Source organism: Panulirus ornatus, chromosome 7, assembly GCF_036320965.1.
Source record: "Panulirus ornatus isolate Po-2019 chromosome 7, ASM3632096v1, whole genome shotgun sequence".
Taxonomy (NCBI): Eukaryota; Metazoa; Arthropoda; class Malacostraca; order Decapoda; family Palinuridae; genus Panulirus; species Panulirus ornatus.
The window spans coordinates 46,502,842-46,520,888 of record NC_092230.1 but is presented as its reverse complement, the minus strand read 5'-3'; the positions used below and the strand labels follow the sequence as shown (position 1 = coordinate 46,520,888).

Here is an 18,047-nt window from a genome sequence, read left to right as displayed (position 1 = left end):
TCATTTTCTGCCATAGTACTGTGCTGGTCTCATTATATTGATATCTGAAATTGACAGAGAAGGAGAGGAAAGTATAGCCATGTGTTTTGCTGTTGACACTATTGTATGATGGTAATTGTAGAAGACCTAAAGAAAATGCAGAAAGATTTAGATGTAGTTTGTAAATGGTTAAAAGATAACCAAATGGAACTTAATGGAAAAGAGTATGAGCAAATTAAGTCATGGAATGACTAACAGTACATTAGGTCCAACAGGGAAGAAGATAGAAAACAGATAAACTTGAAAGATCTGGGAGTCATAATGAATGAGAAATTTGAAATTAAAAAGCACATTGATGATTGATGATAAGTTAGTGCTATGAAATCATATGGCTGGTGTTGTGGTAATGAGAACTTTCATCATGAGAGACAGAAAGGTGATGGTTAAAATGTTTGTTTTATGCATAAACAAGGTTAAATACTTTTCTGTTGTTTGGTCTTTAAGTAAATATGAGGAAATGAATAAGGTAGAAAGAGTTTAGGAAATTTTTCGTTAAGATTCAAGGAATAATACATAAAAGACTGGACCTATGCTGTATTGAAAACAAAGAGAAAAATATGTTTTGTTTGGCAGCAGAGAGTAGGAAAAAAGAGCAACCTCACATATGGGTGGGAACAGTGATTGGTCTCCAACTATACCTATGAATATTTGTGAGACCCTAAGCAATAATATGAGTGCTCTGCATGTAATATGAAGAGATTCTTAATTGTTGTATATGTTGTGTTAAGCAATATGACTGAAGTTAGCAATGTTACCTTCAGAAGAAAACTAGATTAATGGATTAAAAAAAAGTGTTGAACCATCCAAGAATAGATGACTATGGATAGAGAGTAGGGGCAAAAGACAATAGCATTGTGAATCAAGCAAGATATACAGTAAGAGCTCTGGATAGCCCTACCTATGGCAAAATCTCATGTTGTGCTTTTAGGTACACATCACTAGAATGCTTTCACTTTAATTTTTGTGGTTATTATTACCTTCTTGCGCTTGTATGGCTCTCCACTCCTTATTTCTCCACGTACTATTTCATCTCAGTCTCTCCTGTCCCCTGTATGCCATATTTTATATGATAACATGTTATCTTCTTTTTCCCTCGGGTTATCCTGAGTCTGTATTCCCATAACTGGAATTTCATATCCCAACCTGTACCTAAAAGTTTATGGGATCTAATCATAGCATCTGTATGTATATATTTCCCTTTGTTTTTTCCTCTTTAACCATATACTCACAGTTAGCAGTGCATGTGGGGTACCATTGTAGATTTTTTATCTTGTGGCCAATATTTTTTGAAAAGAAAATCACCAATTGATGTAGATGTGTTCTGTCTTATGTTAGTTCAGGTCCAGGAAATTCTTATAGAATATTTTTCAGGAAGTTATGCAGTGTGTTTCACACCCCTCGCACATATCCTTACATAATGTACAAAGTGCACAAAATGTTTCTAGTTATCACTTAAGGTTGTAAGTTGTTAAGTTTTAAAGGTTGCAAGTTGTTGAGTTTTACTGAAGTTGTTTGAGGGCTTAATTTGAATGTCATGTATATACTTTATTCTATGTTTAATTTATGTTTTCCCTCTCTTTTTCCTTTTTTTTTTCAAGGGAACTACAGTGAAAAACGAAGATACTCCAAGACGTGACTTTGACGAGTTGAGTGTTGCGTCTGATTTCAGCATCATCCCAGAGAATTTTGTAAGTCATTTGGAGTTAGCTTTGTATGATCTTTTTTTTCTTTATGTTCAATTGTTTCTCCTGTCTTCACAAGGTACTGTAATTTCAGGAACAAATAAGCAATGGCCTCATTTGCGCACATCCACTCACTAGCTAGACATCACCCCCATAAACCACATCAATTCAGTTCATTCTGTCCATGCATTACTCTTACACTCTTGAATGTCCAGGCCCCAAATACCTAACACCCTTTTTTACTTCATCCACCTATTCCCTTCTTGGTCTTCCTCCCTTCCTCTTTTCTCCCTCCATTTCTGGTGCATAGATCCTCAAAAGTCAATCGGTCTCCATGTCCGAATGATTTTTTTTCCTACATTCTCGTTCCTTACATGATCATCTTGCCTCAAACTGCTTATATTCCTTAAGCTTTTCATTTCCAGCTTATCTACCCCACCTCTCTTTTGTATTCAGCATTCAAGACTCATTCAGAAACATACTTGGGCAACTAAACCCCCATTTTTTCTCTCTGTAACAGAAATTAACCTTTCTTCTTATACTATAATGCAGGTTAGTTTCATCTCCCACCATGCTCCTCAATTCTACCCCTACTTATCTTTCCCCTGCCACATGTACTCCTAGGTACTTCAAGCACTCCACTTCCTCCAAGTTCTTCATATTGAAACTTGTGTGGGATTCAAACCATTCTTTCATCAACTGCATTTCATTACCTCATCTTTGCTCACATTCTCTGTCAAGTCTTTCCCATTACACTCTTTCCCAGTTTGCCACTCTTTACAGTTCATCCACATCTTAGATTTTTTGTTCACTATTTGATCATCCTTAAAAAAGAAAAAGAAAAATCTGATAGAATGGAGAGAGTACAGCATTGAGTAACCAAGATGATTCCTAGACTGCAAAACAAATCCTATGAGGTCATAGTAAATGACTTTAATATGTTTAGCTTAGAAAAGAGAAGTTTAAGGGGTGATCTAATACAAGTATTAAAAAATTATTAAAGGCATTAATGATCTTGATCTATCAAGTTATGTAGGACCTTGATTCATCTGATTTTACTCAGTAATGGATACAAACTGTTGAACCTTGAATGAGGCAAAGTACTGATTCTTCAACAGGATTGTTAAGATGTGGAGCAATTTACCAATTACAGTGGGCGAAAGTAATGCAATAGATGCATTTAAGAATATTTATTTATTTATTTACTTTGCTTTGTCGCTGTCTCCCGCGTTAGCGAGGTAATGCAAGGAAACAGACGAAAGAGTGGCCCAACCCACCCACATACACATGTATATACATACATGTCCACACATGCAAATATACATACCTATACATGTCAACGTATACATTTATATACACACACAGACATATACATATATACACATATACATAATTCATACTGTCTGCCTTTATTCATTCCCATCGCCACCCTGCCACACATGAAATAACAACCCCCTCCCCCCTCATGTGTGCGAGGTAGTGCTAGGAAGACAACAAAGGCCCAATTGGTTCACACTCAGTCTATAGCTGTCATGTGATAATGCACCGAAACCACAGCTCCCTTTCCACATCCAGGCCCCACAGAACTTTCCTTGGTTTACCCCAGACGCTTCACATGCCCTGGTTCAAACCATTGACAGCATGTCGACCCCGGTATACCACATCGTTCCAATTCACTCTATTCCTTGCATGCCTTTCATCCTCCTGCATGTTGAGGCCCTGATCTCTCAAAATCTTTTTCACTCCATCTTTCCACCTCCAATTTGGTCTCCCACTTCTCATTCCCTCCACATCTGACACATATATCCTCTTGATAAATACTTTGCTTCAAGTCCACAACTTTCATGATTTGCACAGCCTTAGTCACAGTGACAATTTGCAGATTCTTTTGTTTTAATTAACTTTATGCCTTTTAACTTTGTGAGTTCCTGATATTTTTCACTATCACAAAAGGGTCCAGTGGTCAGTTGCTCTCTCAATTCCTATGTATTCCAAGGAATACTGCCCATGAATTCCCTGCATGTCGTAGAAGGTGACTAAGAGTGGTGGGAGTGGGTGGCTAGGAATTCTCCCTTTCTGTATTGTGTTCCAAAGGAAGGAACAGAACAAGGAGCCAAGTGAGGAATTTTCCTTTAAGGCTTGGTCATCTGTTCTTGTTCCTACTTTGCTCTTGTGGAAAATGGTGAGCATATATAAAAGAAAATGATATTTTTTTATTTTTATTTTGCTTTGTCACTGTCTCCCACGTTTGTGAGGTAGCGCAAGGAAACAGACGAAAGAAATGGCCCAACCCACTCCCATACACATGTATATACATACACATCCACACACGCAAATATACATACCCATACATCTCAATGTACACATATATATATACACACACAGACACATACATATATACACATGCACACAATTCACACTGTCTGCTTTTATTCATTCCCATCGCCACCTCGCCACACATGGAATAACATCCCCCTCCCCCCTCATGTGTGTGAGGTAGCGCTAGGAAAAGACAACAAAGGCTCCATTCGTTCACACGCAGTCTCTAGCTGTCATGCAATAATGCCCGAAACCACAGTTCCCCTTCCACATCCAGGCCCCACAGAACTTTCCATGGTTTACCCCAGATGCTTCACATTTCCTGATTCAATCCATTGATAGCATGTCAACCCCGGTATACCACATCGATCCAATTCACTCTATTCCTTGCCCGCCTTTCACCCTCCTGCATGTTCAGGCCCCGATCACTCAAAATCTTTTTCACTCCATCTCTCCACCTCCAATTTGGTCTCCCACTTCTCCTCGTTCCCTCCACCTCTGATACATATATCCTCTTGGTCAATCTTTCCTCACTCATTCTCTCCATGTGCCTAAACCATTTCAAAACACCCTCTTCTGCTCTCTCAACCATGCTCTTTTTATTTCCACACATCTCTCTTACCCTTACATTACTTACTCGATCAAACCACCTCACACCACATCTTGTCCTCAAACATCTCATTTCCAGCACATCCACCCTCCTGCGCACAACTCTATCCATAGCCCACCCCTCGCAACCATACAACATTGTTGGAACCACTATTCCTTCAAACATACCCATTTTTGCTTTCCGAGATAATGTTCTCGACTTCCACACATTCTTCAAGGCTCCCAGGATTTTCGCCCCCTCCCCCACCCTATGATTCACTTCTGCTTCCATGGTTCCATCCACTGCCAGATCCACTCCCAGATATCTAAAACACTTTACTTCCTCCAGTTTTTCTCCATTCAAACTTACCTCATTGACTTGACCCTCAACCCTACTGTACATAATAACCTTGCTCTTATTCACATTTACTATTAACTTTCTTCTTTCACACACTTTACCAAACTCAGTCACCAGCATCTGCAGTTTCTCACATGAATCAGCCATCAGCGCTGTATCATCAGTGAACAACAACTGACTCACTTCCCAAGCTCTCTCATCCCCAACAGACTTCATACTTGCCCCTCTTTCCAAAACTCTTGCATTCACCTCCCTAACAACCCCATCCATAAACAAATTAAACAACCATGGAGACATCACACACCCCTGCCGCAAACCTACATTCACTGAGAACCAATCACTTTCCTCTCTTCCTACACGTGCACATGCCTTACATCCTCGATAAAAACTTTTCACTGCTTCTAACAACTTGCCTCCCACACCATATATTCTTATACCTTCCACAGAGCATCTCTATCAACTCTATCGTATGCAATATATATGATATATGCAATATATGTTTAACCACATGCTTTTATCTTGAGTATTCAGAATGAGTGTTGTTTTCTTACATACATAGCATGTCAGTCAATCTGTTTATGCACCTATGTATATCAGTCTAGACAGTGAAATAGTTATGTGGTATATATACAGTAGTACTGGAAATGATCAAGGTGGATGGTATATTGAAATGGTATTTTTGGAAATTGTGGGTAAATAGTTGCTGTGGTATATTGAAATGGTATTTTTGGAAAGTGTGTGTAAATAGTTGCTGTGTCTTGTGTTCCATCCCTGCAGGTAACAAGTTTGAACATAGAAAAGACTGTTTTTTGAACATACATAAACACTAGATATAGAATGGAGAGTGTTACATAGTAACAAATACAGTCAACCCCTGCAGAACAATGGTTTTTGAATATTTGTAGAAATGTTGGTTTTGCAGTATTAAAAAGAATTCTATACTTTAGGCAGAACCTTATGAACCTTATGGATACCCATTTACTTTTCCTTCCCTGTTCTTTCTTTCTGTCTAATATTAAAGATAATTCTTTAAAGTAGCAGGCCCAAAGCACAAATTCCTTTATGTATTTAGTGATCTAGGTAGATGGTCTGGAAATGCCACTTGCAACTTTAATGTTTTTGATGTCAGACCTGAGAAGATAGATGTATGGTTGTATGTCTGAGCATTGGGCAGCTGCTTAGACATTAAGTTGATCCAAAAAATTGAATTCTTGATAGATACTGATCAGGGTGTAAAATGGTGTCTTCTCCCTCAACCCTATGTAAGCAAGTGCTATGTTTCTCATGCTTGTAGGCCTCTTCATGTTGTAGAAAAAAAGTTTTTTCATGTTTCAAAGTATTTATTTCTTCATGTTTATTTTGATTATGTGTAACTTGACAAATAATTATATATATTTCTTTTTATGGGAGGCTGGACAAGACGACTCAGTGCTGAATGAGACAAGGAGCATGGCCTCCGGTGCAAGTTTTCTCAAGTCTGAGGACCTTCAGCCATCAGCTCAGGCAGAGACTTCTTTTGGGAAGGTGATATAACTATTTTGAATACCATGAAATTGATAGATTTTTAATATTTTGAAAGTTTTGTAGACAGATGCTAAACTTAGATATATGGTTAATTGAATTCTATCCAAGTAGATGCAAAGTAATGAGAATTGGACATGATGAAAGAAGGCATTAGTGCGATTATTATCTAGCAGGAAATAAGATGTGTATGAGAAAGATTTTGGTCGATATTGTGCTTAACCTATCACGAGATCAAAGCTATACTTCAAGAGAATTTTTAGGAGACAAAATGTCAGCTGGCAAATATTTGAATTACATGTAAGTATATGGATATGGCAATGTTCAGCAAGCTGTTTGCTGCATCATTAGATCAGAATCAGAATATACTATTTTAGTCAGGTCACTGCTTTTAAACAAGAAGATTCATTGAGAGAGTCTGGAGGAGGGCAGCAGAGATGATACTAGAAATGATGATGCTGTATTAGAGTGAAAGTCTGGGACTGAAGATTTACCCACTGTGTAAGAAGGAAGAATGAGAGGTTACAGTATGACAACATTTAAGATTTTAAACCAGTTTGATAATGTCGAGATTGAGTAGTTCTTTTTGAGATGCTCTATTGTATTGATCAGAGCTCATAACAAGAAGGAAAGCAAATAACTTTTTAGAAAGAATGCGAAATGCATTTTTAGTATCAGGTTAGTTGGCAACTCACTGAAATTGTGAATCCTGGAAGTATTCTTAGTTTGAAATACTATGTAATGGTGTGATATAGAAAATTCCAGATATAGGTCCCCTACAAGAATATAACTTCCCACTTCTGTACAGATAGGTAATTACAAACTTATTTTGGTGAGGCTTAGTACCCATTCTCATTATCTTTGTCTCACAACCTAATTAGAACTACATATGATTTATTACATATATGAAGTTGCCTAGTTTAGTAACATGACTTTTTCTGTTCATTCTGGATTGGTTTTTGTTTTTAATTTTTCCTTGTAAGTGTAAGAAATTAAACTCTGGATTGATATGGGTAAAACTGAAAGTGGATGGAGAGAGATGGGTGATTATTGGGGCCTATGCACCTGGGGATGAGAAGAAAGATCATGAGAGGCAAGTGTTTTGGGAGCAGCTAGGTGAGTGTATTAGTAGTTTTGATGCACGAGACCAGGTTACAGTGATGGGTGATTTGAATGCAAAGGTGAGTAATGTGGCAGTTGAGGGAATAATTGGTGTACATGGGGTGTTCAGTGTTGTAAATGGAAATAGTGAAGAGCATGTAGATTTGTGTGCTGAAAAAGGACTGGTGATATGGAATACCTGGTTTAAAAAGAGAGATGTACATAAGTATAGGTATGTAAGTAGGAGAGATGGCCAGAGAGGGTTATTGGATTATGTTAATGTGCTGAAAGGTGCAACTAGAGGGATGTCTGGTCATTATCTTGTAGAGGCAAAGGTGAAGATTTGTGGAGGTTTTCAGAAAAGAAGAGAGAATGTCGGGGTGAAGAAATTGGTGAGAGTAAGTGAGCTTGGGAAGGAGACTTGTGTGAGGAAGTACCAGGAGAGACTGAGTGCAGAATGGAAAAAGGTGAGCGCAAAGGATGTAAGGGGAGTGGGGGAAGAATGGGAAGCAGTGATGGCTTGTGCAGAAGATGCTTGTGGCATGAGAAGCGTGGGAGGTGGGCAGATTAGAAAAGGTAGTGAATGGTGGGATGAAGAAGTAAGATTATTAGTGAAAGAGAAGAGGGAGGCATTTGGACAAGTTTTGCAGGGAAATAGTGCAAATGACTGGGAGAAGTATAAGAGAAAGAGGCAGGAGATCAAGAGAAAGGTGCAAGAGGTGAAAAAGAGGGCAAATGAGAGTTGGGGTGAGAGAGTATCAGTAAATTTTAGGGAGAATAAAGTCCTGGGGGCCTTGAGGAGTGTGTGGAGGTCGAGAACATTATCTCGGAAAGCAAAAATGGGTATGTTTGAAGGAATAGTGGTTCCAACAATGTTGTATGGTTGCGAGGCATGGGCTATGGATAGAGTTGTGCGCAGGAGGGTGGATGTGCTGGAAATGAGATGTTTGAGGACAATGTGAGGTGTGAGGTGGTTTGATCGAGTAAGTAATGTAAGGGTAAGAGAGATGTGTGGAAATAAAAAGAGCGTGGTTGAGAGAGCAGAGGAGAGTTTTGGGGTGGTTTGGGCGCATGGGGGGGTGAGTGGGGAGGGGTTGACCAGGAGGATGTGTGTTGTCGGAGGTGGAGGGAACGAGGAGAAGTGGGAGACCAAATTGGAGGTGGAAAGATGGAGTGAAAAAGATTTTGAGTGATCGGGGCCTGAACATGCAGGAGGGTGAAAGGCGGGCAAGGAATAGAGTGAATTGGATCGATGTGGTATACCGGGGTTGACGTGCTGTCGGTGGATTGAATCAGGGCATGTGAAGCGTCTGGGGTAAACCATGGAAAGTTGTGTGGGGCCTAGATGTGGAAAGGGAACTGTGGTTTCGGGCATTATTGCATGACAGCTAGAGACTGAGTGTGAACGAATGGGGCCTTTGTTGTCTTTTCCTAGCGCTACCTCACACACATGAGGGGGGAGGGGGATGGTATTCCATGTGTGGCGAGGTGGCGATGGAAATGAATAAAGGCAGACAGTGTGAATTGTGTGCATGGGTATATATGTATGTGTCTGTGTGTGTATATATATGTGTACATTGAGATGTATAGGTATGTATATTTGTGTGTGTGGATGTGTATGTTGAGGGTTGAGGGTCAAGTCAATTGGGAGGTGAGTTTGAATGGAGAAAAACTGGAGGAAGTGGTGTTTTAGATATCTGGGAGTGGATCTGGCAGCGGATGGAACCATGGAAGCGGAAGTGGATCATAGGGTGGGGAAGGGGGCGAAAATTCTGGGAGCCTTGAAGAATGTGTGGAAGTCGAGAACATTATCTCGGAAAGCAAAAATGGGTATGTTTGAAGGAATAGTGGTTCCAACAATGTTGTATGGTTGCGAGGCGTGGGCTATGGATAGAGTTGTGCGCAGGAGGATGGATGTGCTGGAAATGAGATGTTTGAGGACAATGTGTGGTGTGAGGTGGTTTGATCGAGTAAGTAACGTAAGGGTAAGAGAGATGTGTGGAAATAAAAAGAGCGTGGTTGAGAGAGCAGAAGAGGGTGTTTTGAAATGGTTTGGGCACATGGAGAGAATGAGTGAGGAAAGATTGACCAAGAGGATATATGTGTCGGAGGTGGAGGGAACGAGGAGAAGAGGGAGACCAAATTGGAGGTGGAAAGATGGAGTGAAAAAGATTTTATGTGATCGGGGCCTGAACATGCAGGAGGGTGAAAGGAGGGCAAGGACTAGAGTGAATTGGATCGATGTGGTATACTGGGGTTGACGTGCTGTCAGTGGATTGAATCAAGGCATGTGAAGCGTCTGGGGTAAACCATGGAAAGCTGTGTAGGTATGTATATTTGCGTGTGTGGACGTATGTATATACATGTGTATGGGGGTGGGTTGGGCCATTTCTTTCGTCTGTTTCCTTGCGCTACCTCGCAAACGCGGGAGACAGCGACAAAGCAAAAAAAAAAAAAAAAATAACTTTGTTGAGTATTCCTGGTAAATGATATGGGAGGGTATTGGTTGAGAGGGTGAAGGCATGTACAGAGGATCAGATTGGGGAAGAGCAGTGTGGTTTCAGAAGTGGTAGAGGATGTGTGGATCAGGTGTTTGCTTTGAAGAATGTATGTGAGAAATACTTAGAAAAACAAATGGATATTTATGTAGCATTTATGGATCTGGAGAAGGCATGTTATATAGAGTTGATAGAGATGCTTTGCAAAAGGTGTTAAGAATATATGGTGTGGGAGGCAAGGTGCTAGAAGCAGTGAAAAGTTTTTATTGAGGATGCAAAGCATGTGTACGTGTAGGAAGAGAGGAAAGTGATAGGTTCTTAGTAAATGTAGGTTTGCGGCAGGGGTGCGTGATGTCTTCATGGTTGTTTAATTTGTTTATGTTAGGGAGGTGAATGCAAGAGTTTTGGAGAGAGGGGCAAGTATGCAACCTGTTGTGGATGTTGTTGTTTGCTGATGATACAGTGTTGGTGGCTGATTCAGGTGAGTAACTGCAGAAGCTGGTGACTTGTTTGGTAAAGTGTGTGAAAGAAGAAAGCTGAGAGTAAATGTGAATAAGAGCAAGGTTATTAGGTCCAGTAGGGTTGAGGAACAAGTCAGTTGGGAAGTAAGTTTGAATGGAGAAAAACTGGAGGAAGTGAAGTGTTTTAGATATCTGGGAGTGGATTTGGCAGCAGATGGAACCATGGAAGCGGAAGTGAGTCACAGGGTGGAGGAGGGGGAGAAAGTTCTGGGAGTATGGAAGAATGTGTGGAAGGTGAGAACATTATCTCGGAAAGCAAAAATGGGTATGTTTGAAGGCATAGTGGTTCCAACAATGTTTTATTGTTGCGAGGTGTGGGCTAGAGATAGGGTTGTGTGGAGGAGGGTGGATGTGTTGGAAATGAGATGTTTGAGGACAATATGTGGTGTGAGGTGGTTTCATCGAGTAAGTAATGAAAGGGTAAGAGAGATGTGTGGTAATAAAAAGAGTGTGGTTGAGAGAGTAGAAGAGGGTGTTTTGAAATGATTTGGTCACATGGAGAGAATGAGTGAGGAAAGATTGACAAAGAGGATATATGTGTCAGAGGTGGAGGGGTCGAGGAGAAGTGGGAGACCAAATTGGAGGTGGAAGGATGGAGTGAAAAAGATTTTGAGTGATCGGGGCCTGAACATGCAGGAGGGTGAAAGGCGTGCAAGGAATAGAGTGAATTGGAATGAAGTGGTATACTGGGGTCGATGTGCTGTCAATGGATTGAACCAGGGCATGTAAAGCGTCTGTGGTAAACCATGGAAAGTTGTGTGGGGCCTGGATGTGGAAAGGGAGCTGTGGTTTTGGTTCATTACACATGACAGCTAGAGACTGAGTGTGAACGAATGGGGCCTTTGTTGTCTTTTCCTAGTGCTACCTCACACGCATGAGGGGGGAGGGGGTGTCATTTCATGTGACAGTGTCGCGACAGGAATGAATAAAGGCAGCAAGTATGAATTATGTATGTGTGTATGTATGTATATGTCTGTGTATGTGTATATATGTATGCGTTGAATAAGGTGTATAGGTATGTATATGTGCATGTATGGACGTGTATGTGTATGTGGGTGGGTTGGGCCATTGTTTTGTCTGTTTTCTTGCGCTACCTTGCTAATGCAGGAGACAGCAACAAAGTAAGATATTAATGATAATAATAATAATAGTAATGATAATATAATAATTTTTCCTTGCTAAATTTTTTCCCCACCTGCATCTAGTTCAGTTAATAGTTTTGAAAGCACATTATATGGATAGTTAGGTGGGACTCAGCTTTCCATTCACGTCTCCATTTTTACAATTAATCCTCCCTAAATAAAGGATCTAATTAGATTGATTAAATTTTCGTTTGATGGAAATGTATATGGAAGGACTTCTATAAAGCAGTACTAGTATGAATGGGAATATGTAGAGGATATCAAGAAACAGGTAATAGGATTTAGAGATAATATGTGAGCATGCATAGAGGGCAGTAAGGTTGTGCTAAGATCTTGGAATCTTTTAGATCTGTGTTGGATTGGACTTCTTGTAAATGTGTGAAACTGCATAGAGATTTATTTAGGAGTAACTCTTTATTAATATTTTGTTTGGGGATAGTGATGATAATTTTGTTTCATTACTTATTTTGTGTCATGGTTAGGTAACAGAATTTTTATTTTCTGTTGTTGCATCTCTTGTGTTCCAGGTTCTCTTCCAAAACATCCAAGCAACATACACGGCTGACTCAGATATTGCTGTTTCATATATATTGACTCCCAGTGTGACAGCAAAGTCATCCGACCGCGTTGCCCTTTATCGGGTTGGTTTTGGATCTCCTCAAGATTATTTGAGTTATCAGTGGGCTCCGACTCCCAGTAAGGACCACACCCTCAATCAGCTACCCCTTACTGTTGTGTTCAAGGGTAAGTGTTTTGACAATTTCTGTAATACATTTAAATATTTTGCTCCCATACATAACGTCTTGTTCCAGTTCTTTCCTCACATGATGATTATTTTTATGGGGTTTGAAAGGAGGGTGACCAAAGGTTTAGATGGAAGTGCTGTGAATGAAGAAATGCATTTGTGTGAATAAGGCGTTTGAAATGATTAGAGAAAGACTGTTAAAGGTTACAGAACTAATAGTTTGATACAGAGTTGTGAGATAGGATTAAAAGGGATGTGCATGATGGATGGATGAGATTGGAAGTGCTGTGGAAGAGATGAAAATGAAATATGTTAGATTGCTTGAAAGGAATTTACCAGTGAAATAACAGCAAAGGAACAGGGAAAAATATAAGATTTGTCAAAATATGTTAAGAAGCTGATAGAGGGAAGCAAAGAAAGAGTAGATGAAGATTTTGGAAGAAAGTAGAGTGAAAAGTTTAGGGAAAGTAAGAAACTTTACCGGAAGGAGATGGAAAAGGAAAGAGGTGGTTGTGAGAGAGGAAAGGGCAGTGTGAGAAGTAAGGAAGGGGTGTTGCTGAATCAAAATGAGGAAGTGAAAGGAAGATGGAAAGAGAGTTTTGAAGAACAGATGAGAGTGGGAGTAGTTGTGGCAGCAGTTTATACATGCATAGGTATGGTGGATGGAAGGAAAAGTATATAAGTGCTTATAGCAAGAAAGAGTGGTAATGAGGTTGAAGTCACCTGGATTGGATGGGATTTTGGCTGAGATGAGGAAGTATGGAGGAGAGAGTGTGATAGAGTGAATGCAGTGTGATTTAGCATGGAGACAGAAGTGGATGGGGTGAAAGGTACTATAGTATAGTGGATGAAAAACACTTTTGAAGTGATTTTTTTCTGTTATTTGAATATCTTTGATGTTTTAGGGTTGAATACATTTGTAAAGACTGAAAAATGTGAATTTTGAGGGTTTGAATGGATATGATTAAGCTAGTTAATGTATTAAGACCTCTTCATCAGTGGTTTGTCCCATGAACCATTGGAAATATCACACACCTCCAGGGCTTAGAAACCTCTTAACTCTCAGTCTTGCTCATCATTTGTTATCTGTCTGTTAGTTAACAGTTTGGCTTAATCCAGGTCTATCTTCAGATCAGTCAACAAACTCTCCTCAGTGATAATGCCTTTATCCCCAGTTCATAGGTCAAGACTACACCCTATCATTATCTTGAACATAGCCACAATCACTTTTTTTCCCTTGTCTGATTTATTGGGACCACGGATGCTGTGTAATTTATCCATCATTTCTCTTATGCCCGTTCCCTTCGGGGACTACCATCAAAGGAGTGACCATGACACATCATCCCCAGTATACCACATCATTCCAATTCACTGTATTCCTTGCTGGGAGCAAGTTTTCTCAAATGCACATAGAATTGAACACGACAGCACACCTAGAGCCATCAGTCCTCCCTCTTATGTTCTCTGATTTTCAAATCAAAATATATTTATTGATTTATTTATCATACTTGACTGCTGCTTCCTACATCAGCGAGGTAGCACCAGGGAATAGATGAAGAAAGACCCATCCACTCATATGCACACATATAAATGCATGCACAGAGTTTTGGAAAGAGGGGCAAGTATGAAGTCTGTTGGGGATGAGAGAGCTTGGGAAGTGAGTCAGTTGTTGTTCGCTGACGATACAACGCTGGTGGCTGATTCATGTGAGAAACTGCAGAAGCTGGTGACTGAGTTTGGTAAAGTGTGTGAAAGAAGAAAGTTAAGAGTAAATGTGAATAAGAGCAAGGTAATTAGGTACTGTAGGTTTGAGGGTCAAGTCAATTGGGAGGTAAGTTTGAATGGAGAAAAACTGGAGGAAGTAAAGCGTTTTAGATATCTGGGAGTGGATCTGGCAGCGGATGGAACCATGGAAGCGGAAGTGGATCATAGGGTGGGGGAGGGGGCGAAAATCCTGGGACCCTTGAAGAATGTGTGGAAGTCGAGAACATTATCTCGGAAAGCAAAAATGGGTATGTTTGAAGGAATAGTGGTTCCAACAATGTTGTATGGTTGCGAGGCGTGGGCTATGGATAGAGTTGTGCGCAGGAGGATGGATGTGCTGGAAATGAGATGTTTGAGGACAATGTGTGGTGTGAGGTGGTTTGATCGAGTAAGTAACGTAAAGGTAAGAGAGATGTGTGGAAATAAAAAGAGCGTGGTTGAGAGAGCAGAAGAGGGTGTTTTGAAATGGTTTGGGCACATGGAGAGAATGAGTGAGGAAAGATTGACCAAGAGGATATATGTGTCGGAGGTGAAGGGAACGAGGAGAAGTGGGAGACCAAATTGGAGGTGGAAAGATTGAGTGAAAAAGATTTTGTGTGATCGGGGCCTGAACGTGCAGGAGGGTGAAAGGAGGGCAAGGAATAGAGTGAATTGGATCGATGTGGTATACCGGGGTTGATGTGCTGTCAGTGGATTGAATCAGGGCATGTGAAGCGTCTGGGGTAAACCATGGAAAGCTGTGTAGGTATGTATATTTGCGTGTGTGGACGTATGTATATACATGTGTATGGGGGTGGGTTGGGCCATTTCTTTCGTCTGTTTCCTTGCGCTACCTCGCAAACGCGGGAGACAGCGACAAAGCAAGAAAAAAAAAACATACATGTACATATGCGCACATATAAATACACATACACAAACATGTACATATATAAATATGTGCATATTCATGCATGCTTACTTTCATCCATTCCTGGCACCACCCCACTGCGCAGGAAACATCATCACTATCCCCTGTGTCAGCAAGGTTGTGCCAAGAAAACAGACAAAAAAAAGCCACATTCATTCACAGTGTCTCTAGGTGTCACATGTAATGCACAGAAACCACAGCTCTCTATCCACACCCAGTCCCCACAGGCCAATTCACTCTCTTCCTAGGAGGCTTTTCACCCTTGTGCATGTTCTGGCTCTGATCACTTAAAATCTTTGTCACTCCATCCTTCCACCTCCAATTTAGTCGTCCGCTTCTCCTTGTTCCCTCCACATCTGACACGTATATCCTTTTTGTCAACCTTTCCTCAGTCATTCTCTCCTTATATCCAAACCATTTCAACACATCCTCTTCCCTCTCAACCACACTCTTTTTATTACCACTCATCTCGCTTACCCTCTTTCTTAACAGTCCCTGTGTATTTTGATGTTAGAGGCACCCATGATCCTTTACCATCGTAAATTTCACAGAATCACTCATTATAGTGCCCTGGATTCTGGCTACTGAACTCCATTTTCCAATGTATGGTACCATAGATGTTGTTGATATGTGTAATTTCCAAAATTATATTTCCTCTTTAGGTCCTGTTTCATCTCTGCTATTTTAACATCATTATTTACCACATAGTCAGCCTTGAGCATTTCTTGATCACTTTCTCCAATTGTTGTATATTTACCGTTTTCTCACTGTCCATGCCAGTCTGAGTGAAGATAAAATTTAGCATGAATGGTATATCAGTCCATACCATCCGAGAGTGTTCACTAACATTTTGGTATCAGAAATTTTCCTATATACGCTCAGAAACCTAAGTGTCAATGACTCCCTGTCATCCTGAGAATCCAGATTTCCCAGTCTCTCTTGATAATTGAAATTCCATTATTAGTCCTTTACGACCTTTGAGAAGTGCTTGTTTTACTGCTCCATGTACCATCCAGATTCTTCCTATATTGTTTTTACTGTATATTTGTATTGCATTGTTAGTATATTTTGAAGGATTATGTAATATTGATTGTGCAATTCACTTCTTTCACTTCTTACAGTTACTATTCCCATTATATATTGTCTAAAGGAGCCTCTTTCTCTATTTCCCAACACTTATTACCATCTTTATTAAGAAAGTTCATCCACCCCTACTTTGCCTTTTCTTTCTTTTGTATCATGAATTTCAGCTCTGTACCATTAATTACGAATCAATCAAAATTTGTATTCATTACATGTAGTCAAATGTCACCATTGTCTAACACTCAAGACCTCTCTGGAGTGCTGGTAGGGCTGCTCCATTCTCTTGCCTCTTATTGTCTCTCCATTTTCGTTCCCTCTGATTGTATTATTTGCTTTTCTCCTCTCTTTCTTTGATCTGTCACAAGTGAATTTCACCATGTCTTAGATATTTTTTTAGCTTGCTTGAGTACCTTCTGGCTAAGTGCCTCGAAAGTTAAATGAAACCATAACAAGTTGTACCTATGTGTATTGATTTTAACTACCAGTTTTTCTCTCTTTCATTACCAAAAGTGCATCTAGCAATTTTGTAGCCACAGTAATCGTAAACTGAGCATTCCTTTTTCCCCCATTTCTTCTTTATTTGGTGATGATCCTATTGCAGACCATTCTGCTTTACTAATTGTTTTAATTTTGGTGCCACCCACTTTTCACAAAGCTCCTTCAGTGTTGAATTGTTAGCTTGTCTCAGACTTTCTGTAAAATCTCCTTTTTAGCTAACAAGCACTGTTCCTATGTGCTATGCATTTTTCAACCTTTCATCAACCAGGTCATAAACTTCCTTGATTGGGGTTGGTCTCATGCTTGTGGAATAGACTGCTGGGGAAGGAAATATAGGCTTTGAAATTGAGAAGCAGTTTCTTTTGAAAATGGTTTCTCTCAAGTATTTTTGTATTTTTTCCAGGTTCTCTTGTCTTACCCAGACACTTTCTCATTCCACTTTTTTTAACTTTTTTTCTACCAACTCACTGTTTATGGAACTCACTGTTTATGGATTGACGTCTGTAATCTCTGAAGTATGAGACATTAACAGCTAGTGCAGAGTGGGCTGATAATGTTATCTCAGTGGTAGTCTCTAATTGGCTGAGGGTAGGCCTAAAACAAGCAAGCTGCCACTACCATAGTTGAGTCGATACCAAAGGGTAAGGAAGGCTAGTGTTCTTCATCAGCAATACTGAGTGGTAGAAGGTCTTAACCCTGATTTTCCAGGTGATATCTTAGTGAATCCTTCTCATGCATCCAGAACACTACCACAGAAGGAAAATGTTTTTCGATTTGAAAACTTTTATTATTATTATTATTATTATTATACTTTGTCGCTGTCTCCCGCGTTTGCGAGGTAGCGCAAGGAAACAGATGAAAGAAATGGCCCAACCCCCCCCATACACATGTATATACATACGTCCACACACGCAAATATACATACCTACACAGCTTTCCATGGTTTACCCCAGACGCTTCACATGCCTTGATTCAATCCACTGACAGCACGTCAACCCCGGTATACCACATCGCTCCAATTCACTCTATTCCTTGCCCTCCTTTCACCCTCCTGCATGTTCAGGCCCCGATCACACAAAATCTTTTTCACTCCATCTTTCCACCTCCAATTTGGTCTCCCTCTTCTCCTCGTTCCCTCCACCTCCGACACATATATCCTCTTGGTCAATCTTTCCTCACTCATTCTCTCCATGTGCCCAAACCACTTCAAAACACCCTCTTCTGCTCTCTCAACCACGCTCTTTTTATTTCCACACATCTCTCTTACCCTTACGTTACTCA

At 40.2% G+C, this 18,047-nt stretch overlaps 1 protein-coding gene across 1 annotated transcript in view; it reads left to right on the top strand.

Moving 5' to 3' along the window:
• The window catches only part of LOC139749604 (uncharacterized), an 89,273-nt gene that overhangs the window by 35,667 nt on the left and 35,559 nt on the right, over positions 1-18,047 (top strand). Inside the window, exons 2-4 of the mRNA XM_071663717.1 lie at positions 1,638-1,727; positions 6,397-6,510; positions 12,297-12,513. Coding sequence (XP_071519818.1) covers positions 1,638-1,727; positions 6,397-6,510; positions 12,297-12,513 — 421 coding nt within the window. The remainder of the gene's footprint in view (positions 1-1,637; positions 1,728-6,396; positions 6,511-12,296; positions 12,514-18,047) is intronic.